At 45.2% G+C, this 24,274-nt stretch overlaps 1 protein-coding gene across 2 annotated transcripts in view; it reads left to right on the top strand.

Annotated features, from left to right (window-relative positions):
* The window catches only part of lipca (lipase, hepatic a), a 52,841-nt gene that overhangs the window by 12,445 nt on the left and 16,122 nt on the right, over nucleotides 1–24,274 (top strand). Inside the window, exons 2-3 of one of the 2 annotated variants that reach the window (XM_052040557.1) lie at nucleotides 11,232–11,407; nucleotides 13,905–14,084. In XM_052040557.1, the coding sequence (XP_051896517.1) occupies nucleotides 11,232–11,407; nucleotides 13,905–14,084 (356 nt within the window). Of the gene's footprint in view, nucleotides 1–11,228; nucleotides 11,408–13,904; nucleotides 14,085–24,274 lie in introns of both variants that reach the window. The other variant, XM_052040556.1, reaches the window with a different exon arrangement.

The raw sequence follows: 24,274 nt of genomic DNA, 5'->3' as shown, positions 1-24,274 counted from the left end.
CGTGGGACGCAGAGGTTTTTTTGACCCCTGTACAGCTCACGTGGTGAGGAGCAGTGCTTCAGCGCAGGGGATGGGGTCAGGTTTACAGTGCATGGTGGCGTCCATCCAGTGGAACCAGAGGAGACATGTGTAGAGTGGAAGGAACCTCAGCACCGTCTGTAGCCTCAGGCCCCCCTTCCCATCCGCAGAAGGTGGTGGCAAACCAACAACCACAGACACAATTTGCATTTATTTAGCACCAAGCCTCATGATAAGATCATTACCTAAATGTACAGTGTCAGCTGACAGGAAGTTGTAGCCAAAAAAAGCACTCAGGCCCCTTCATGTTTGTTGGGCTCTGAAACCCATTCAGACAAACCACTGACACGTTTACATCTTTCCAGATCAGCTTGTGTCCCTTGGTGTTCTTGTAACAGTGGATGGAGCTGGTTATCCTGGTTGTGGATGCTGGTAGCTGTGTATCCATTACCTGCAGGTGTCATTAGCAGATGCAGAGCTCCAGTCTCACAAGGCAAGCTTTGCCTGGGCTTTCTAGATTAAACTTGCTTGTGAGCTTTACAATAGGTCAAAGTATGACCCATCAGCAGAACTCAAGGCTACCTGCACAACAGAAATAAATAAACAGAACTGTATCAAATTAATATTTGATACAAATATTTCCATTTCACATGCATACTCATATTTAACACTCTTATTTCAACTGGAGAAACCCACTTTCCCTTCAGTTTATAGTTGCTTCAACCTGGCCATCAGGAAGAGCTGGCTGCAGGAATGGATTCCACTCTCATCTTTGGATGAAGAAGAGTCCACTCCTGGAAGATTTGATTCCGCTCTGGTTGTGTGGCTCTGTGGCAGCTGATGAGGCCAGTGAAGGAACCGCAGACTCTGCCACAGGTGGGGAAGGTGGTGAATTGAAGGTTACTCAGGGCTGCAAGCAGTCTGTAAAAATGCGACCTGAAGAAGTGGGTACACTCCAGAGCACAGGATGACTTCACAGATTGGTACATATTAAAGAACAATCAACTTATTGTAACATTTCATTTCAATAGATATTAGATTTTCTCAATATTATAAAGTATTTAATCAATTCCTTCAAAAAATGTATTTGTAGTTCCTGAAACTTATTTTGAATTCTTAAAAATTGCTATATTTCTCCCTCGTGAGAATATACAGCACCAGAACAGGCCCTTCGGCCCACGATGTATGTGCCGAACATTATTCCAAGTTAAATTAATCCCTTCTGCATGCACATGATCCATAGCCCTCCATTCCCAGCATGTTCATATGCCTGTATAAATACCTCTTTAATGTTCCTATTGCATCTGCTTCCACCAACTCCCCTGTCAGCCCGCTCCAGGCACCCACCACTCTCTGTGTAAAAGACTTGCCCAGCACGTCTCCTTTAAACCTTCCCTCTCTCACCTTAAATCTATGCCATCTAGTATTTGACAGAATAAATGTCTACCTTATCTATGCCTCTCGTAGTTTTGCAAACTTCTATTCAGATCTCCCCTCAGCATCTGATGCTCCAGAGAAAACAATCCAACTTTGTCCAACTTCTCCTTATAGCTAATCCAGGCAGCATCCTGATAAACCTCTCCAAAGCCTCCACATCCTTCCTGTAATGGGGTGACACAATACTCCAAGTGCAGCCTCACTAAAGCTTTATACAGCTGCAACGTGACTCCCTGAGTCTTATACTCAATGTCGCGACCAGTGAAGACAAGCATGCCATACGCCTTCTTTACTTATGTTGCCACATTCAGGGATCTATGGACTTGTTATGGAGAAGTAGTTGTTGCAGTGATAATCTTATCAAATGTATCAACACACAAAGCGCTGGAAGAACTCGGAGGGTCAGGCAGCATCTATGGAGGGAAATGGACAGTCGACGTTTCGGGTCGAGACCCTTCATCAGATGAAACATGGACTGCCCATTTCCCTCCAAAGATTCTGCCTGACCTGCTGAGCTCCTCCAGCATTTTGTGTGTTGCTCTAGATCCCAGCATCTGCAATCTCTTGTGTTACCAAATGTATCTCCAACTTCAACAGCTGTGCAGTGTATTGAGGATCAATGGATACAAATCATAGACATTAACACTGAAAAACTCAAAACCGTCATTCCCAAAGGTAAAAATTACCTGATGTTGTGGCTGTTCTAAAAACTACACAATGACTGAATCAGGTTGCGGGAGGGAACAACACTAACTCTCTACCACTCATGATGTGAAGTTCCCAGAGGAAAAACATTCATAGAAAACTTGCTCCTAAACAAGTATTCCCTACTGAAAGCCCATTTTAAGTTCAGCACTGGAGCGGCCATTTGTTGAACCAATGTCCTCTCTCGCTGTGTGTAAGGAACATTGCTTCCATCAGCCACTGATGAAGGAGAGCCTCCCTACACGGGTTGTCTCCTTACCCTCATAGGTCACCGTCAGGGGATCCTCCATTGTTTCCTTCCTGTCAGCAATAACGGATCCCAGCTGGCATTCCTCGACCTTGGTCATTGAGATTCTTGGTCAGGAATGCTTTGGAAAATTGCCTGTAAGAAGTGTGGAAGTAACATGAAAATAACATGTTGAGCTGACAGTATGTGTGCAGATGTGCTCTTGGAAAGAGCAGGTCCCTGCTGCTGAGTCTGGGGCTGGAAAGTAACTTCGGGTGGGCCCACTTTCAGCAAAATATTTAATCCATTCAGTGGTTTTCCTGCGGGATCCCAACCCTCCCCACTGCTACCAACACGTTGTATGATTCAAGCACTTAGCCCCCATCACTACTCCCCTCCCCCCCCACCCCACCACCTCCAGCCTGACCCTCAGTAATCAGTGCCCGGGCCCAATCACCAGGCCAAAGTAAAACCTAATTGTAAGCCCAACGTCATCAACCCTCTGACAGCCAATCACAACCAATGAACCAACCTGAGCCTCAAGGTCCAAATCCCACCCCAATGTCTTTCCCCTCAACCTCACTTTTTTGCTCTCTAATCCCACACCCTTGACCTATCTGTTTTCTCTTGCACACTCTTGCAATTGCACACAGAATGTGCACGACCTGTCCTGTAGCCCACGTTGCCTGAAGCCTCATGGACCGTATAATTCTTCACCCACCCTGCACCAGCCAATTAACACACCCTCCCCTGCACCATTTCTTGTCCCATGTCTTCCATTTTAACAATTTGTTCTTGTTATGCTATAATTACAAATCAGAAAATGCAAAGACAAAGGTCCAAATCTTACAACAGAATTGGAGGTCAATATTCTGTGTATTAAGAAGGTAATTCAATATAAGCAAATGTATATGTGAAGAACACACGAAACCAACTTAAGGTCAATTCAGCTGGATCACTGTTTGACTGGCAGATTTCTGTCAGTCTCCCGAATCAGACACAAACAACTGTCGGACAATATTTGGGCAGACAAATCGAGAAAATGATCAATGCTCTTTGGCTCAGCTTATTACAAGTTGCTTTTAAAATTGTTAAGTTGTGTGTTCTGAGTAGAAAACCCAACAAAATTTTGCAAAATAAGCAGTGTTCTCTTTAAAAGCTGCTAAAGGTCAGAAATGGCTTTAGAGACATAATTGTGTAATGTTGTCACTGGGGCAATCTGTACTTTGAAACAGCAGGTGAACCGGGAGCCAGTGTTTACGGTGATTCACTCAGAGGGACATGCTGCACTTCCACAGAGGCTGTTTATAGACATCATTGATCTATCTAGACTGGAACCCTCGAGTTAAATCGGCAGGTTTGCTGTTGTTTGTCCGCCGGGGGAAGCGATAGTTCTCACTGTAAGGGGTGACCATCTGGCTTTGGTTACTCTCCATCAGCCTTTAGTTCAGCCAGGAATTATCTTGTATAGTATCCAGGACAACCAGTCACTAAGTTCTGTGGGAGTCCTCCAGTGAGCTCTCTATTAATTTCATCCATCTAACTCTCCTTATAGCTCCTACCTCTCAGTCCACCTCTGTCCCCTGACGGTCTCAATCAAGCTTATTCAATTCTCCACTTGCCTATTTGATTCCTTCTATTCTTCTGTTCACTACTCTCCTGTCAATTGTGCTTTCTCCTCTTTTCTCAGATTGCCAACCATCACTGCTCCCCTGACCTGACCCATCACCCGTCTCTCCCTGACCATTTTTCTGAACGTTTACCAGCTGTTTTAGCCAATAGTCAGGCTTTGGTACATCCCACATTCTAATCTCGTCCTGTGTTATGGGGCTTCAGCGCCAATTTTTAAAACTTAAGTCAAATAGGAAATATAGTGGCAACCCATAAAGACATCACTTATGATATCAAAGCCCTTACTGCCTATGTGACTTCCTCCATCCTTGCCATCCTCAGAGAACTCTGCAATCCTCCAACTCTGGACCCCTCTCCTCCCCACTTCCTTGACCCCAGTTCTAGTGATCATCCAGGCTCTTATTTTTTGAAATTCCATTCCTAAATCAATTTTTTTCTCCTTTATTAAGATCCTCTTCTTCATATCTCTTTAACCAAGATTTTATCACCTCACTCAAGATCTCCTCTGGTTTGGTGCCAATGATGAGAGGTCTTTTCTGAAGCTCTTAGGGCCATTTTGCTCTGCTGAAGACACAATGGTTATCCTTGCTGTAGACAGCAAACTACTTGGCTGTAGGGCTGAAGATAGCATGAAGGAAAATCCACTTCCATCCAAAGCAGACATTTGGGTTGTGATCAAGCTCTTCCTCCTCACATGAGGCTGATTCCAAATGTAGATTCAGGATTTACTGGTGAACTGCCGATGTTAAATGGACACCCCAATGCCATCCTCCAGCCCAATACAGGGCATCCTGAAAGGCACACTAGGAAGGTAAGCTGACGGTCAGAGGCCAGGTAGAGACCCTGGGGAGCTGTGGATCCTGGACAGGAACTCCTGCTCCCATTGGCCCAGAATTTCAGGGTCTTTTCCTCTTCACAACCAGGCAGACTCTCTGTATTTTTTTCAGTGGTAAAGGATAGAAATGCTATCTGTCCAGTGTAAATGCAGAACTAGCCCTAACTTGCATTCATGTGTGTAATAAAATGAGTCAGGACACTTCATGGGGATGTCGTCAAACAAAAGTGAGAGCATTGCCAAGTAATGCGCAAGAGGCAGCTTTCAACGTATGTCTTACAGTGGTGAAGGGAGGAGGGCGAGAGGTGAGGGAGGGACTCCAGAGCTGAAGGTACAGCTGCCAAAGTTGAAGAAAGGGAGGGATGCTGAAGCCAGAACTGCCGGTTGGTTGAGCGAGAGGAGGTTACTGAATAAAGAGAAGCAAGGTTACTGAAGACTGAAGGGGAGCTACGAATGCTGTGAAGCTGAGAACTCAAACATGCTCTGCTATTGTGGCACACTATTTTACTAAGTAATTTTTAAAAATAGGAATAAGAATATCTGTATCAGTTTTGTTCAGATTATTAATTTATAAAGTAAGATTGGAATAAATTATTAAGTTGCAATCTGGTCGAAACTGATAGGATGTGTTTCCAGTGATGGTTTCTGAAGGATCTGGGGTACTTAGTGAGGGAAAAAGTATCAAGCTGAGGAAATAATCCCAGCCAAGGATGGTAATGTTGTGCAGCATTTACTTTTGTGGCATTATTTTGCTGTGGTTCTAGTTATTCATTGTTATTTTTGGAAAACATGGCAGCATTTGGACCCATGAAAGGTTTTGTTTATGTGCGTGGGTCTCAGGCAGGGGACATGGCCACAAGTGGTCATTAAAGTAAATGAGTCACGATGTCCCTTCATCCAAGATCAAGTCCACGGCATAATCAGAAACCATAAGTTTTATTTTTACATCGGAATGTCAGTAAACAAGCAATTCCCCATCCTACCTACTGGAACCAATGGGAAGAGTTGCTATCTGTTTGCGGGACATTGACAGCACGAGTAGGAATCCTGGGGCATCAGTGTTGTTCTGGCTGCTGCTGCAGGTTCCCCTCATCTAGAACAGGAAGAGCGTTCTGTCAAGCTGAAGATCACAGAGGAGGGCAGAGGGGTCTCAGCAAGAATCAAAGCAGCAACAATTTTCCAAAGAGCAGCATGTCAGCCGAGCTGAGAGGAGGTCACTAATGGTGTATGAAGGGTCCTCAGCAGACGTTACGTGGCATAAGCCCAGATTCAGTCAGAAGGCCTGATACCAAATACCTTGCTGTTTGCCAGGACGTGGATGCCTTTGCGATTGCCCACGTGGCCAGGGAGATACCTACTTCCATCCGATAGCATCACCACCATTGAGACCACCCTCAACTCCCTGGAGATTACCACTGAGCAGCACATAAACACTGTGGCAGTTCAAAGGCTGTGGATTCTGTGACGAGTGATTCACCTACTGAGCGCCCAAAGCCTTTCAGTCGTCTGTAGGGTACCACACAGGGTTGATGGACTGTCCTCCGCTTCCATGGATGAGTGAGGCTCCAAAGACATGCAAGATGATCCAGAACAAAGAATCTCACTTGATTGGCACCTCAGCGCCAACCTAAACTCCCTCTACAACGATGCTGCAGTGGAATAGCCCAATGTTGCTCATATTTCACTAGTTTTATTGGGCTATTCCATCCGCATAGTACCATCTGCACGCAAAGACAACTCTGACAGCACCTACTAACGAATCGGTGACCTTTACCAGCAAGGACAAAGAAACACCATCATCTGTACGTTCCCCTCCAAGTCACACAACAACCTGAACTGGAAAGATATTGATGTTCCTTCATTGTTGTTGGAGTAAATCCTGGAACCTCCCACCCAATAACACCGTGTGAGTCCCTTAATCAGATGAACTACGGCACTTCAAGCACCTTCCCAAGGGAATTAAGGATGGGCCGTCATTCATCACAATTTGTGTACAGGCATTTATGAGAGTATCAACACATCTCACTGAGGGTGCCAGGTCCACCTCCATTCTGCTTCACTTCCCCATTAGGATAATCTTGTATCATTCAGTCCAGCTCTATCCCCAGTGGAACAGGCCAAGGCAATACCACCCTCTCCTCAGTGCAGAACTCATCCTGATTATCCTGAACCATTCCTGCATCAAAAATGTGTCTTCACTCAGCTGATGACAAAGACAGTGAATAATTTATCAACACTGGTTCGCCAAATGGAAGCAGAATATTGAAACTCTTTATTTAGCTTCACATCATCAAGAGAGAAAAACGGTGCAATCTTGACTCTCTCTTCCATCATCCATTGTGTAGCTGAGTAACCTTGCTGTTGGCAAGTCCAACATTGAATGACCAGGGTACTATGTGTGGGCTCACAGCTACGACTACTGCTGGCTCACTATTCATGGGTATGTCACTAACATTTCACTTGCTCAACCAACAAAATTCAGAATTTTTGATGCTAAACCACCTTCACTGCCTGGTGTTTCACAATGTAATGAAATAGCTGGTGATCAAAGTGCAGTTTACAGCTGCTGGATATTATTTGGATATTTAAATGTTGTAATCCCTGCTCTCAGTAGGACTGCTCATATTTCACTAGTTTTATTGGGCTATTCCTCGAACACCTTTGTCAAACACAGGGTGCACTTAGCATTAAGGCAATGGGGAGCCTAGAGATGTTTTCAGCAGCTTTAGCTGAGTTACAGCTGAAGGAAATGTGAAAAACGTATCCTCTGCCACAGTTAAACACTTCAGATCTAACACAATTGATTTGCATAATCCAGGAATGGATATTACCGTTCATGTATAGAGAATCTAAGGCCTATTTTGTGTGATTATACCGTAACATTAGACTTAGCAAACTCCCTTCCATATCCTCTGCTCAATAGTATTAGCTAAACTCTGATTAAAATGGTTGAAAAAGTTCAGTCAGTGCACAACGAATGATGTACTCAAAAGACCAGATCTTGGCAAACAGCATTGAGACGTAAATGTTTGAAGTACAAGGTGCTGTGGTTGGCTTTGAGTGCTTAATGTCCGAGGTTATTTTTCCGTGTTACTGTGCCCTGGATTACTTGACAATCTGGTTAAGGACAGCATGTGGCAACAACACCAAACACAAAACTAATAATTTTTATTAGTTCACAGCACTTGCTTACATTACAACAATTGTTTGTTGTATAACTATCTCTAAATATTACTCGTATTTGGCTGTAATATTCAGAGTACTCATGTTTATATATGTTCAACAGAGTTTGCCTCCTGTAGGTAGACCTAGAAGCTGGATGACAGATGATAAAACATGAACCCAACAGGTAGAACTGCTGCAGGAGAGGACACCTCAAAATTGGTCCCCTTGTACCTTAGGGCCATGACTGACATGTTGGATACATGAGCAGTGATGCAAGACTCAATGTTCTGGTCCTGAAAGGTCATTGACAAGAATATTAATATTCAACTTTGACTGAAAAAGTCGAGGAGCTGTCTAACCGAAGGGGACTTTTGCCCAATGATGCCAGGTGCGGAGAGAAAGTGTGCATAGTTCATACCTTATTGGTCTCTGCAGCAGTGCTCATTCCCCCCACCCCCCCTGTTGTGAGAAATCCACATGGCCGTCACGTGACAGTAACTGACCCCCGCTGACCGGAGGACAGCATTGCTCCTCTGATCGGAAGTGATACTACTGTCAATCAAGGTGCGGCTCCACCCACCCCTCTGGTGTGAGAGTACCTTTTGCCTCTGAACTTGCCTGACCACTATCCTTTGTCTCTGAACCTGCCTGACCATTGGCCGTGGCAGGAACCTTTGTCTTTGACTCCCACACCATTGGCTCGATTAAATCACAACAGTGAGCCTCCACCCAGCCTCCTAGCACCATAAAAAGGGCTGCATCCACTAGCCCTTCCTCTTTTGACGACCCCGGGAGTAGTGAGACAACGCTGCAGAGATCATTGATAAGAGTGCATCACCACATGGTCAGGGAGCGTTTCACTCAGACTCAGGGAGCATTAGGGGCCAATGCTAGTGTGGGACAGGCATTGAAGTGTTATATCCTGAAGTTGTACATTGTTACTGTGTGCTTGTGTGTGTGTGTGTGTGTGTGTGTGTGTATCCTAAACTACTTGCGATCCCCTCTCATGTTCGTGGTATCCTGTGCGTGAGTGAGCGTGTGTCTGTTCCCATCCATTCTGTCCCACGTTTGCCTTTGTGATTAAACTAGTTTTGGTCCACAAAGCTCGTGTTCCGAGTCCTTGATCCTTAAGACAATAAAGAACAATTTCACACAACACCCCCGCTCTGGAATTCCCTTCCCAAACCTCTCCCCCTCCATTGTCTCTCTTTCCTCCTTCTTTAAGACATCCCTTAAAATCTACTACCTCAACCAAGCTTTTATTCCTTCAACAATAAATAAAACCATAAAATGCTGGAAACACTCAGCAGGTCAGGCAGCATCGGTGGAGAGAGAAACAGATGTGAGATGTTGACTCTGTTTCCTTTCTATTTCTTGATCTGCCAAGTATTTCTAGCATTTTATGTTTTTATTTCAGCTTTCCAGCATCTGCAGTTTTTTGGTGTTCACTTAAAATTTCCTTCTGTGGTTTGATGTCAACTTATGTTTGATAATGCTCATGTGAAGGCCCATGGGATATCCTGTCACTTTAAGGGCAAAGTATAAACAAAGTTTATTGCTGTTCTTTATATTAAAACAAACCTGTTATCAGAATTAATTATGCTCTTATTCTACACAAAACTTCTAACTTGTTATGGGTGTTGTAAGACCCCAAAACCTTTGATGTTCTTTGCTGCAAACTATCATTGTGAATCTTAGAGTTTTCTCTAAAATTTTGACTCTCATGATAACTGTGAATCTTTGAGATTTTAGCAGCAGAATTTCTGTATTTTCTTCATCAATTGGTTGATGACATTGTGGAGAATCTCACCGGGGAGCAGGGACAATCTGGAATTGACTGCCTGAAAGATGGTGGAAACAGATTTCCAAAGGGAAGTGGACAGAACATTGAGTGAGATTAAAAAAAAATTGCAGAGTTGTTTGGAAAGAGCCGGCAATTGGGACAGACAGGATTGGTCATGCAGTGGGCTGGCATTGCCTTCATCGGCTGAATCTCATGTCACAGGGTTAACATCCTAGCAAGTGGATTATCACTATACAACTTCCCTGATCAATAGTCAGTCTGAGCTAACAGGAGGTTAATGGTATTTTGTCCACAAAACAAATTATATTAAATTTCACCATTTCCTTTTATAACATTTCTGAATTTAAAGCAGTATGGCTGTTACTGCCGGAGTCAGACATGATGTGATGGTGGAGATTGAGTCCAGTGGAAACAGGTCAGTAGCCAGCCCATTACAACAACTGGCCGGCTTCACCTACACCCCACCATCCCATTCCTGCCATTTCTCTGGTTGTCACAACCATGGCAACTGGTGGCCCGGCTGGTGTCTGAGCCAACATTCCTCCATCAAAGATCATTTAACCACCTTTTGCCTCATTCGCTGTTTATGGGACATCCCAGTGCACACTCCTGTTTGCTGTGAATGACAACAGTGATTGCATTTGAATGTGACCACACAATCGAGGATCACAGTCTGAAATATTCACAGCAATCTGGTCCAATACAATCCTTTAGGCTATTTTATCTCAAAATAGGTGACCCATAGATGAATAGACATCAACGTACTTCCTTAATTCAAATCAATGTAGTGAGGTTTTACAGAAAAAACAAAATAACAAACTGATTGTGAACCCCCATTTTAGCAAAATGTCTTGTGCTAATGTTCTGAGGTTGGTAAAAGTTTGTCTTTATAGATAGCAACTTAATAACCCAACTGGCAGTCAGTAATTTGTCTTTCCTCTCCCGCCCCCCCTAGTGCTCTCCACTAAAACTGAAGGCAGATGATCCCCACTGAGGTGTTGTGACTGAGGACCTCTCCACACATATCATTATCAATTACTGAGCCACATGCAAGCATTTCAGTCTCAGCAGAAACACTGCCAACAGCTTAGCTCCTTAGAATTTTAATCACATTTTACCCCAGTGACTGCATTAACCTTTTAAAACATAATACTCAGATCTATTTTCTTTTACTTCCGCAAGGTTTTGGAGAATTAATGGGGGCAGCTCGATAGGCAAAGAACTCATTAATCTCATGAAAGCTTAATGTTCAAGTTAAAGTATCTCAGCCCAAACAATATTCACAAAGAAATTAAAACGTTAAAGTTTCTTTTTGATTGCTTATTTTTAACTGACAGCTTAAGATCACCCACGTCTGTTAACCTTTGAGATGGTTTGGTAATGACCCTGGTGTGTTTTATGTACAGCAGAAGAAACCCCTGTTTATAGAAGAACAACAGACATGCCAGCCACCAAATTTTGCCTTTTCAAGGGGCAGATATCGAACTCAAAGGCCTGCTGCATCACCCCTCACCAGCCAGAGACACTGGACACCTGCAGCTTCAACGCCTCACATCCTTTGGTGATGATCATCCACGGATGGACGGTAACACTGCTTCCTTCCTTTGTGGGTAGAGGAAAGGGTTTGGTAAACTGCAGGACTAACCTTCCCCATGGAATCTGGAATGAAATGAGATCGCTTAGTCTCAATGTAGTGATTAATGTATCTGGAACAGGAGAATGTGAACAGTGTGCAGGGTAGTAGGGACAGGGGACGTCTATTGATCATTGAACACATTAAGGGCAACAGGTGTGTGTGTGTGTGTGTGTGGGTGTGGGTGTGTGTGGGTGTGTGTGTGTGTGGGTGTGGGTGTGTGTGTGTGTGCGCGTGCGTGTGTGTGGATGCATGTGTGTGTCTGTGTGTCTATGCATGTGCATCTGTGTCTCTGTGTCCGTGTGTCTGTGAGACACTCACTATATTTGTATGTGTGTGTGCATGTCTGTGTTTGTGTGTGGATGTGTGTCTGTGAATTTGTGTGTGTCTGTGTCTGTGTGTGTGTGAGGGTGTGTGTGAGACTGTGTGTACATGTTTGTGTGTGCATGTGTGTCTGTGCATGTGTGTAGTGTGTCTGGATGCACATGTGTGTATGGTTGTGTGTGAGTGCAGGTGGGTGGCTGTGAATGTGTGTATATGTGTGTGTGTCTATGTGTGTGCATCTATGTGTGTGTGTGTCTGTCTGTGTGTGTCTGTCTGTGTGTGTCTGTGCGTGTGTGCCTGTGTCTGTGTGTCTGTGTCTGTGTCTGTGTGTGTCTGTGTGTGTGTGTGTCTGTGTGTGTCTGTCTGTCTGTGTGTGTGTGTGTCTGTGTGTGTGTGTGTGTCTGTGTCTGTGTCTGTGTGTCTGTGTGTGTCTGTGTGTGTGTGTGTGTGTCTGTGTCTGTGTGTGTGTGTGTGTCTGTGTCTGTGTCTGTGTGTCTGTGTGTGTCTGTGTCTGTGTGTGTGTGTGTCTGTGTGTGTGTGTGTGTGTGTGTGTCTGTGTGTGTGTGTGTGTGTGTTTGTAAACAGAGTTTTTGAAACAGTAAGTGATTAGGAAATGTTGCTGTTCTCCTCATACACACATCACTGAGAGCTAACATGCCATGTTATCAAGCAATTAGAAGGCAAATGGTATGTTGGCCCTTGTTACGGATAATTTTATGACAAGAAAAAAGATGTCTAACTGCAGTCATCCAGGGACATGGTGAGACCGTGACTGTTGTCTACATTTTTGTGCTAAAAGAGGCTCTAGCTTCTATAGAGAGAGTGCAGCAAAGATTCACCAAGCAGACTGGTTCCTGCGATGGCAGGCCTGTTGTATGATGAGAAAGTAAGCAGGCCAGGCCTGTGTTCTCTGGAGTTTAGAAGAACAAGAGGGGAACACATCGAAACATACAAAGTGTTGGGCCATGCTTCCCCTGGCCAAGCAATCTGGAACTAGGCGTTGCAGTCTCAGAATAACCAATGGACCATTCAGGACTGCAATGAGGAAGGATTTCCTCACGCTAGGGTGATAAATCTTTGGAATTCCCAGTCCTGGGACAGTGGCGGAGCCTCGGTCATTGATTGCATTCAAAACTGAGACAGGGTCACTTTCTATGACTATGACTCACAGCACCAGAGACCCGGGTTCAATCCTGACTTCCAGCACTGTCTGTGTGGAGTTTGCACGTTCTTCCTGTGACCGTGCGGGGTTCCCCTGGGTGCTCTGGTTTCCTCCCACGTCCCCAAACATGTGAGTTGGTGGGTTAACGGGCCACCGTAAATTGCTCCCAGAGTGTGGGTGAGTGGTCGAATCTGTGGGGAGTTAATGGGAATGTGGGGAGAATTAAAAATAGGACTGGTGTAAAATGGAGGTCAATGGTGAGTGCAACCTTGATGGGCTGAAGGGCCTGCGCTGTACCTCTCTATGACTCTATTTATTGTTTATCTGTTCACAAGGTACTCAGAAGTTTTAAAGCAGAAAATGCTGTTCTATCAACCAAAATAATCAGCTTAACATAAGATTAGTTTGAATCCGAGAAATTAATAAATTTAACCAAAAAATTGGCTTTGACAATTAAATTATTTCAAGTTTACATAAGAAAAAGACTAAGATTGCTGTAGCTTCCACATTAGCTTGTGTTTTATATCAATTCATGAATATTTTTAGCCACTTATCTAGTCTGATGAATGCAGTTCATCACTCATGTCTGACTGCATGTTTAAGAATGAAGCATGCTGGAGGCGCACCTTTGAGGATTACACGAGAGAGGAAGGAATGGGAAGAGTACAGGAGGGTTAGGAGAGGTAGGATGAGGAGGCCATGTGATGTGTAAACACTGGATGTCAGATCATGGTCTATTTCTGTGCTGGAAACTCTGAGTGATTTCATCATCCCGCCAGTGTTGCCCTCCCTTCAACCATGTCTCAGTGAGAGCAACGATACCAGATTCCCATGTGCTGATCAATGCTCTAAGTTCATCTGCCTTACTCGTCAGACTCCTTCCTCCTGATAGAACTAACACTTGTGATGGAAGAGTAAGTGCAAAATGGATTCTCACCAATCTCAAACTCTTGGTCTCTCCAGGTCGATGGAGTCCACGAAAACTGGATCTGGAAAATGTCAACTGCACTAAAAGTAAAACTGAAGGACGTCAATGTGATTATAGTTGATTGGCTGACTCTGGCACATCAGCATTATCCAATCGCAGTGAAGAATACACGGATAGTGGGCCAGGAGATTGCAGACTTGTTAGACTGGCTGGAGGTGAGTCTATGAAACAGGCACCATCTAATGGTTTCATTTCTCCCACAGTTATTGCTTATTTTTGATTTGACGTTCTTCGCCCTGCAGTCAAATCAATACCCAAGGTCATCGCTGAGTGATTAGAAAACTCAGCAGTGGCAAACAGACTCAATAAATATTGTCCAATTAAAGGCTAGAAAGTAGCAGCTGCAAAGTCCCAGAACCATTTTTATTTTCACAGGTTGGAGAAGGAGAAGCACAGAATGAAATATGTCCGACCTTGGTCAGGTCAATGAATTCAATTACTGCTTATTCAGGAGCTTTTCAATTTGATGCTCACCACCAATTGAAAGCACTGGAATCAGCCAAAGCTCAGATCAGGAAGCCTGTCAGGCGATCAATAAAGACGTAAGGAAAGAATCAACTTTCCAGTGTCAGAGGATCTTCAGGCCCACGGGTTTCTAGTGAGATCCAAACCTCCAGCCAATACAAATTATGGCGAGCTCTATTCACTGTGGTACAGAGAGGAATAAATTGATAACACAGGCTGCACAGTGAAAGTGGAAAATAACACGCAAAATAAAAAGGAATTACCCACGGACTTCAAAGCGTTTATCTACCTTGTTCTTCTCAATGCCTTTCCTCATTTTTCTTGGCTCTTTTGTCCACTTGAAGAGCCTCTCTACTTGTTTAATTATCGCTCTTGTTTTCCTCTTAAGTTTTCATTCCCTTTAGTTTCTTTAACTCTGTTTTGTTCTGTTACATTTCCCTTTGATTAATCTTTCAACATTGAGTTGCTTCATTCATTTTCTTTTCCGCTACGGATTCTGCCTTCATTTTTTGGTTCCCGTTTTCTGTTACACTGCTTCATCTGGTCCACATCCCTCCCTGGAGCGAGTTTCTCTGCTCTCCATGGCATTTGGTCGCAGGGCAGCCACAGCCTCATTGAACAACAGGACGGGCTCAATGGGCTGGGTGGATTGCTCAGCCAACAGCCAGGGAGAAACAGAGTTAACATCGCAGACTGATGCCACAATGTCGTGGAGAGATACAGCACAGAAACAGGCCCTTCAGCCCATCGAGTCCATGCTGACCATCGATCCTCATCCCATTCTAATCCATTTTATTCTCCCCACATTAACTTCCACCCTGCCACCCCCCTATTTAACCACTCAGATATTTTTTCTGCACTTTCAGCATAACTTTCAGACTGAAAGCAGGATTTACCAAATCCAACTAGAGCTCTGTAGTCCCTTCTGTAAGACTGATTTCTATTGCCTTGCTTCAGTCACTCACTCCGTGAACATCCCAGGCAAGCCCCACGATCATTGTGAGACACAAGAGACTGCCGATCCCGGAATCTGGAGCCAAAACCAAACCGCTGGAGGAACTCAGCAGGTCAGGTGGAGGGCAAAGAATGGTCAACGTTTCAGCTTGAGACCCTGCATCAGTCAACCATTCCTTTCTCTCCACAGATGCTGCCTGACCTGCTGAGTCCCTCCAGCAGTCTTTGGCCCGACATTCATTGTCTTTAGTTGCCCAGAGAAAGTGATGACCCACTGACATCGGCTCGGACTGTCTGGGTGGTTTCCTAGGTAGCTTTGCAGCTAGTTAGCCATGTTTGCGGTCACATGTAGACCGGCCCAGTAGGAACAGCAGGTTCCCTGTTGTAAAAGTTATTGGTGAACTTAGAACTTAGGCCCTTCAGCCCACAATGTTGTGCTGACAGAGCTAATCCCTCCTACCTACAGAATGCCCATATCCCTCCATTTTCCTCTCATTCATGTGCCCATCCAAGCCCCTCTTCAAAGCTCCAATGAATTTGCCTCCACCGCCCTATCAGGCAACGCATTCCAGGCATCCACCACTCTCTCAGTAAAAAACGTACAAAATTTTTTTTTTTGCAACAATCTGTTTTTACAAAGTTACCATTACTGATACAAGCTTTTCATTCCCAACATTTAGTTAATCGAATGTAGATTTGAAAGTGTGTCTCCACATCATTTGTCTGGAGTTACCCATTTTGTTACTTAATTCATAGTTAATCTTGTGCGTCCAATGGGATTTGTGCCCCAACTTCAACTGGAGCACAGTGTGCACCTCTGACTACGCTGGAGAACAGTGTGCACCTCTGACTACACTGGGGGACAGTGTGCACCTCTGACAACACTAGAGCACAGTGTGCACCTCTGACTACACTGGAGCACAGTGTGCACCTCAGACTACACTGGAGCACAGTGTGCATCCCTGACTACCTGAGGCTGGGAGTCTTGTTTCAAATTAAAATACCATTGTTTACTAGAAAGGGCAAGCATTTGTAAAGGTCAAGGTAGAGTTCAGTGAGATACTTAACATACTAGAGATGGCAATAATCCATTGTATTGGCATTGGTATTGGTATTGGTTTATTATTGTCACTTGTACCGAGGTACAGTGAAAAACTTGTCTTGCATACCGATCATACAGGTCAATTCATTACACAGTGCAGTTACATTGAGTTACATTGCAGTGCATTGAAGTAGTACAGATAAAAACAATAACAGTACAGAGTAAAGTGTCAAAGCTACAGAGAAAGTGCAGTGCAGGTAGACGATAAGGTGCAAGGTCACAACAAGGTAGATTGTGAGGTCAGAGTCCATCTCATCATATAAGGGAACCGTTCAATAGTCTTATCACAGTGGGGTAGAAGCTGTCCTTAAGTCTGGTGGTACATGCCCTCAGGCTCCTGTATCTTCTGCCTAATGGGAGAGGAGAGAAGAGAGAATGTCCCGGGTGGGTGGGGACCTTGATGATGACAGAAGGTGGTCAGAAAGACCGTAAGGGGTTTGCACAGAATGACCTTCAGAGTTTCAAATATGATTTTTAATTGATAATTTACTCAACACAGTTCCAATTAAATGTAAATTTAGAACAGAAGATCCTTGAGATCCTCAGCTGCTAGTGAAACAGAGATAACGATTCAGTTTGATGATCTTGCTCCTTTTCCCTGTCCACTGGCCCTGCTTGACCCACCGCACATTCCCATCTCCATTAGCCTGACCCCCTGCACATTCCCATCTCCATTAGTCTGACCCCCTGCACATTCCCATCTCCATTAGCCTGACCCCCTGCACATTCCCATCTCCATTAGCTTCAAGTCATGCTGCCCTAATTGGTAATGCACAGAATGTGGCCCACAAGCATTCTGGGCTAAATCAGTAGCAATGGCAGGAACTGATGGATTAATGTTGGTTCTTGTCCTGAACCCAACGGATAAACGCTACAATGATTGGCATGTTGAAGGATCAGCTGCTCAGGTGAACCAGCACCACTGTCAGAACTGATGGTTTACTGCATCAGCGGGAGCAGTTTTTCCTCATTTACTACTATTGATGGCAGGATCACTGCCAGCGATACCTCTGCAATAGATCACATTCTGATCCAGGTTTTTCCATCATGAAGCAAACTGTGGCTTGCCTTGTGTGGCACTTAACTGAAACCATGGACCACCAGAGCATGTACACTGATTAACTGTGGTTAATTAACTGTGGTTAATTTTAACCACAGTTAAAATGCTTTAGGGTGAAACTTGTTAAAATCAGGAAAAACAAAGTCAAAACTGGTTAAAGTACAGAAATAAATCTCTTTAAAAACATTGAGAGAGGGAGTCCACCAGTAACATAAAAGCTAAACAAAATCACTTGACCACAAAATTAGTTTCTCTGTGTACAGTGGAGTCACAGCCCGCAGTCAAAATCCTGTAGGGTTAGGCCAGGATACTCAGAGAGCACCTAGAGAGGAAACAGCACATCAAGCACAATCATGACAGCGATGCACAAAAGACTGCAGATGCTGTAATCTGGAACAAAAACTAAACTGCCGGGGGAACTCAGTGGGTCCGGCAGTACTTGTGGACAGTCGTGACCCTGCTTCAGGAATGAGAGTGTAGAGGGAAGGTAGTCAGTGTAAGGAGGTGGGGGGAAGAACGAGGCAGGGGGTGGCAGGCGATAGGTGGACCCAGGTGAGGAGAGTTGATGGGCAGATGGAGCCAGGTGGGGGAGGAAGGAGTGGCGCCCTGCACCTCGGAGCACAGGTGAATGAGTGCCGTCGAGCCAGCCATAGGTTCTTCAAAGAAAACATGCAGGGAATAGATAACTTGAGAGGACAAGCTGTGTTTCGTCCAGTAACTTGGATCTAAATTTGAATCTGCAGGCACACTGATTTCAGAGTGTTAAGGAAATACACAAAACCATTCTCTAGCTTACATTTTTCTGGCAACATTTTCCAAGACACTCTCTCTGCGACTCCCTACTTCACTCCGTTCCCCTCCCTCCCCCATCCCGCTCCCACCCCGGAGACTTTCCACTGCCCCCTGCCATAGGTGCAACACCTACCCCTACACCACCTCCATCCACGGACCCAAACAGTCCTTTCAGGTGAGACACAGATTCACCTGCGCCTCCCTTAACCTCATTTTCCGTCTTGGAAGCTTGCAGCCTAACAGCATGAACATTGAACTCTCCCACCTTAGGTCATTCCCCACCCCCCTTCCCCACAACCCCTCCCCCCCACTGCCACCATGCTTCTTCTCTTCCTCCCTTTCCTAGCCCTTCTTTGCCTCTCTCTCCTTATCTTTGACCCGTCCCCCGGTGGGTCTGCTCTCCCCTCCTCCCCCGCACCTGCATATCACTGTCTCTTACCTGCATCTACCCATCACCACACTGTGCCCACACCGCCTCCCCTCTTTTGTCCACCTATCACTGCTCTGCTTTTCCCTCCTATATATCGGGCTTCCCCCTTTTCCTATCTTCAGTCCTGAGGAAGGGTCCTGACCCGAAACGTTGACCGCCTGCTTTTCTCCACGGATGCTGCCTGGCCTGCTGAGTTCCTCCGGCATCATCGTGTTTTTCATCGAGATTCCAGCATCTGCAGTCCTTTGTTTCACTGTAGTTTTTTGATTGTCATGTATAGCAATGGGTTAATTGTCTCTGAAATAACCAAACAAGCCAATCAGTTTTGGAAAAGGTGTAGGGCCATGTTCCATTATTCTATGGTGCCAAGTCTCCAATGGGTGTATCACTGGATCACTGCCACAGCAGGTAAGATGACCCCTTGTCTGTGCCCCAGCTGCTTAAGTGCCACACCTTGGATTCCCTGCTACACTAGAAAATAGACTGAAATCCTGGAGCTTTGAAATATCTTTGACTATATTCTGCAGGATGTCAGCTGTGTTTAGTGCACCATGTTACAGGACAGGATAACACACAGCACCCTGGAAAGTACAGTAGAAAGAAATTTAAAGTTACAATTACGTATTTGTGTTTCATCGATTTTAGAGCCACTCTATTTCTATAGATTCAAGCAGAGGACAGTTTTTGGAAAATTTTAAGAAGTTGTGGACCAATTTATTTCATATATTTGTGATTAACCTTACCAGGTTTGAAAAATATGATCTTCAAAATGCTTGAAATATTCCGCAATGTCAGGGATAGATATATGTTAATACACTTCGCCTGATGAGAATTTCAAACCTTGCCAATGGGCCCATATTTTATGCTATCTCTTTCAGTACTATCATCACACAAACAGCTAGCACTTGGATCGATGAACTAGGAATAAGTTAGAGATAAACAGGCTTCCGAGTTGAGAAATGAGGAAATGGGAAACAATGGTGTGTGATACCTGGAGAGCAGGAGAGGTTAACTGTCCTGATGCAGGGTTTTGACCCGAAACGTCGACAATTCCTTTCCTCCCACAGATGCTGCTCAACCTGCGGAGTTCCTCCGGCAGAGTGTTTGTTGCTCCAGATTCCAGCAGCTGCAGTCTCCTGTGTCTCCGGAGCAGGGATAGTAGTGCAAGGAGAAAAGGATGGTAATGCGACAAGGAAGGAAGGAAAATAGGGAGAGAGCAACCATTTTGTGAAGTTACTTGAGTGTTGAGTCCAAAATGTGCTTCCTTAAACGGTCCATTTCCTGACCTTACTTGAAAATTGTAAGAGGTCAAGGTTGGAGCTGAATAGGGGACATTTAAAGTGACGGGTAATAGGCTTGAAGTCAGGTTGAATGTCGTCATCTTATCTGGATGCAGTGTCCTCAAAATAGAGGCCATGTTGTCCAAGATGATGCAGCTCTTTATCAAATGCTTTCTGGAAGTCCAAACTTAGCACATCCACCGCTCGCCCCCTGACCCACCGCACATGCGTGTTCTTCAAAGATCTCCAGCAGTGTGATTGAACAAGACTTCCCTTTCACTGGATGAAAATGACTGGAAATCCAGCTGCTGGAAATTTGACATAAAACAGGAAACACTCAGCAGGTCAGGCAGCGTCTGTGGAGCGGGAAGCAGAGTTAATGTTTCAGGTCCGAGACCCTTCATGATGCTGCCTGAACTGCTGAGTTTTCTGGACTTTCTGTTTTTATTCCCTTTCACTAAACCGCTCCATGCAACGGAGATGGATAAATCGGGAGAACAGGAAGCAGTGTGGGAGGAAGTGTTGCCATGGTAGCTGTGAGAGTGAGCGAACGCTGGCCGATAGCCAATCCCTGGGAACGGAGATAAGGAAGCTGCAGAAGAAAGGAAGCAGAAAGAGACCGTGTGAGGGCAAGAGAACGGTGGAAAGTGAGGCAAAACTTGTGGCATTTCCCAATTCGGTTGTGAGCGGGAGATGGTGACATTACAGTTCTCAGTGTTGTGGAGCTGGAGCTGAGGGAGAGCGTCCGAATTCAGCTGGAAGAACAAACATTCTGCATGTATCCCATGGAGGGAGAGGCAAAACCAGGACCCATTTGGCCCTCACTTGGGTGATTTATGAATGTCAGCTTTGGGTGAAACACTTTGTTGGATTTATAGGGATCTTATAGAACAAACCGGGGGTAAATAGGTTGGCCACCTACTGGTGCGTGTGGGAACTACAGTCAACATCAGATTCCTGAATAATTCCGACATCCTCAAACCATCCTTAGAGTCACAGAATCGTCCATCACGGAGACCGGCCACTCAGCCCAATTCATCCATGCTCGTCAGTGGGCACTCTTCCGTATTGGTCCCGTCACCCAGCACTTGGTCCATAGCCTTCTGTGCATAAGTGATTCAAGTGCTCACCTAGACACTTCTGCCAGTGACCCAGCTTCCACCACTCTCTCGGGCAGTGCGTTCCAGGTACTCACCGTTCTCTGGGTGAAGGTCCCCTTCATATCCTCTCTAAATCCCTTCCCCCTTACCCAAAATCTACATCCTCTGGTTTAGTCTCCCCCTGACATGGGGAAAGTTTTCGTGCAGTCTACCCCATCTATACCCCTCATAACTTTATACCTCAGTCGTGTCCGTCCTGACCTCCTCCGCCCAGGGGAGAACAGACCAAGCTTCTCCAGTCTCCGTTTATAACTGGACTGCTCCATCCCCGGCAACATCCTGCTAAATCTCTTCTGCACCCTCTCCAGATCTGTCACCTCCTTCCTATGGTCTGGTGACCAGAATTTACACAAAATTATAAAGTTGGAGCATAATCTCCCTACTTCTGTATTTTATGCCCTGATTAATGAAAGCCTGTATCCCACATACCTTCCTACCTGTGCTGCCACCTTCAATGATCCATTGACTTGTACTCCAACGTCCCTCTGCTCCTCAATACTCCCCAAGACCCTACCATATATAGTGTATGTCTGAGCCTCGTTAGTACTCCCAAAATGTATCACCTCACATTTCTCTGGATTAAACTGCATCTGCCATTTCTCAACCCACTTCATCAACACATTGATGCCTCTCTGCAGCCTAAGCCTGCCTTCTGCAAATCCGCCAATCATCGTGTCATCTGCAAGCTTACTGATTGTACCTCCCATATCCATATCCAAGCCATTCATGCATATCGTAAACAGCAAAGGTCCCAACACCAGTCCTTGTGGGACATCACGAGTCAGAGACATCCAATCGCAAAAAAACCTGTCTCCTATTGCCGAGCCAATTGCCTTGGGTCGCATGGGCTCTAACCTTTTGAAGCAGTTTCCCATGTGGGACCTTGTCATTGGCCATGCTAAAGTCCATGTAAATCACATCTACTACCCTGCCCTCATCGATATACGTTGTTACCTCAAAGAATTCAGTCAAATTGGTCAGACAGGATCTGCCCTTGACAATGCCATGCCGACTGTTTCTGATTAGTCCCTGCCTTTCCAAGTGATCATTAATCCCCTCACTGAGAATCTTCCCTGCCATTGACGTTAGGCTCACAGGTCTAGTTACACTGCTGCCTTTCTTGAAACAAAGGACCACATTTGCTGCCCTCCGTTACCTCACGTGTCCAGTGAAGATTTAAAAATATCAGTCAGAGCCCCAGCGATCTCTTCTGTGTGAGCTCGGGCTTTTCTCTTTGGAGAGAAGGAGGATGAGAGGTGACTTGATAGAGGTGGACAAGATGATAAGAGGCATAGATTGAGTGGACAGTCAGAGACTTTTTCCCAGGGCGACAATGGCTAACACGAGGGGGCATAATTTTAAGGTGATTGGAAGAAGCTATAAGGGGGATGTCAGTTTTTTTACACAGGGAGTGGTGGGTACGTGGAACACACTGCCAGCAGACGTTGTAGGGGCAGATACATTAGGGACATTTAAGAGACTCTTAGATAGACACAAAATGATAGAGAAATGGGGGACTATGTGGGAGGGAAGGGTTAGGTAGATCTTGGAGCAGGGTAAAATGTTGGCACAACATTGTGGGCCGAAGGGCCTGTACTGTGCTGTAGTGTTCCATGTTCTATGTTCTTCCCTTACCTACCACAGCAGCCTGGGATAAATCTCATCTAGTGCTAGGGACTCAATCTCAACCAGACCTGGGGATTTATCCACCTTTAAGCCCGCCAAGGCACTGAGTACCTCCTCTTTGTTATTGGAGACCTGCACTGGCCTTTCACCTTCCCATTCACTGAATTCTCCAACTACAAAGTCTGTTTCTTTTGTGAATAATGATGAAAAGTATTCATTTAAGACCTCACCATTACCTCCTGGCTCCACGCACAGGTTGCCCCAATTGTCCCTAATGGACCCCTACTTTTTCCCTGGTGATTTTTTTTGCCCTTAATATACTTATAGAACACCTTCCGATTTACCTTAATCCTGTCTGCCAATGACTTTTCGTGACTCCTCTTTGCCTTCCTCATTTTTTAAGCACCTTCCTGCACCTTTTATCCTCCTGACAGACCTTCCCCATCATTAGTTCCCGATACCATTATACACTTGCTTTGTTTTCTCTTTATCCAATCCTTAATATCCCATGACATGCAGGGTTCCCTTTTCTTGTTACCTGCTGGCCTTGAACTTTTGCTGCTTTGAAAGCTTCCCACTACGCAGACGCAGACACGTAGATGCTCCCGATCTACCTTTGCCAGGTCGTCCCACACATTAACGTAATTGGCCTTCCTCCAATGAAAGACCTTTATCCCTGGTCCATCCCTATCCTTTTCCATAACCACTTTAAAATACGAGGAGTTATGGTCACCATCTCCAGAATGCTCCCCCACAGACACTCCCTCCACCCAACCAGCTTCATTCCTTCATTCATTTGAATTTCATCCATTTGGGCAGCACTGTAGCGTAGCGGTTAGCCCGACGCTATTACAGCACCAGTGATCGGGGTTCGATTCCCGTCGCTGTCTGTAAGGAGTTTGTACGTTCTCCCGTGTCTGCGTGGGTTTCCTCCGGGTGCTCCGGTTTCCTCCCACGTTCTAAAGACGTACGGGTAGGTTAATATGGGTTTAAAATGGACGGCGCAGACTCGTTGGGCCGGAAGGGCCTGTTACCACGCTGTAAATAAATTTTTTTTTAAAAATTTAAAAGATCAGGTCCAGTAATGCTCCTTCCCTCGCTGGTACTGTGTCAAAACTGGACACACCTTTCTGCCCCCTTTAATGCTAAGGCAATCTCAATTAATTTTTGGGAAATTAAAATCCCCCTGTAAGATTACCCGATTTTTATCACATCTCTCTGATATTTGCTACATATCTGTTCCTCCATCTCCTGTTGACTGTTGGGAGGGCTGTAACACAACCCCAGCAAAGTGACAGCACCCTTCTTGTTTCTATCTTCCACCCATATGGCCTCGTTTGAGGAGCTTTCGAGGACATTATCCCTCAGTAATGAAGTAATGCATTCCTTGACTAACAGTACAATACCTCCTGCCCTTTATTTCCCCCTCCGTCTTGCCTGTGCCATAGGGTATTGAGTTGCCAGTCCTGCCCATCC

The sequence above is a fragment of the Pristis pectinata genome, chromosome 28 (genome assembly GCF_009764475.1).
Source record: "Pristis pectinata isolate sPriPec2 chromosome 28, sPriPec2.1.pri, whole genome shotgun sequence".
NCBI lineage: Eukaryota > Metazoa > Chordata > Chondrichthyes > Rhinopristiformes > Pristidae > Pristis > Pristis pectinata.
Note: the sequence above shows the minus strand (reverse complement) of the source record. Positions and strands in the feature narration are given on the sequence as shown.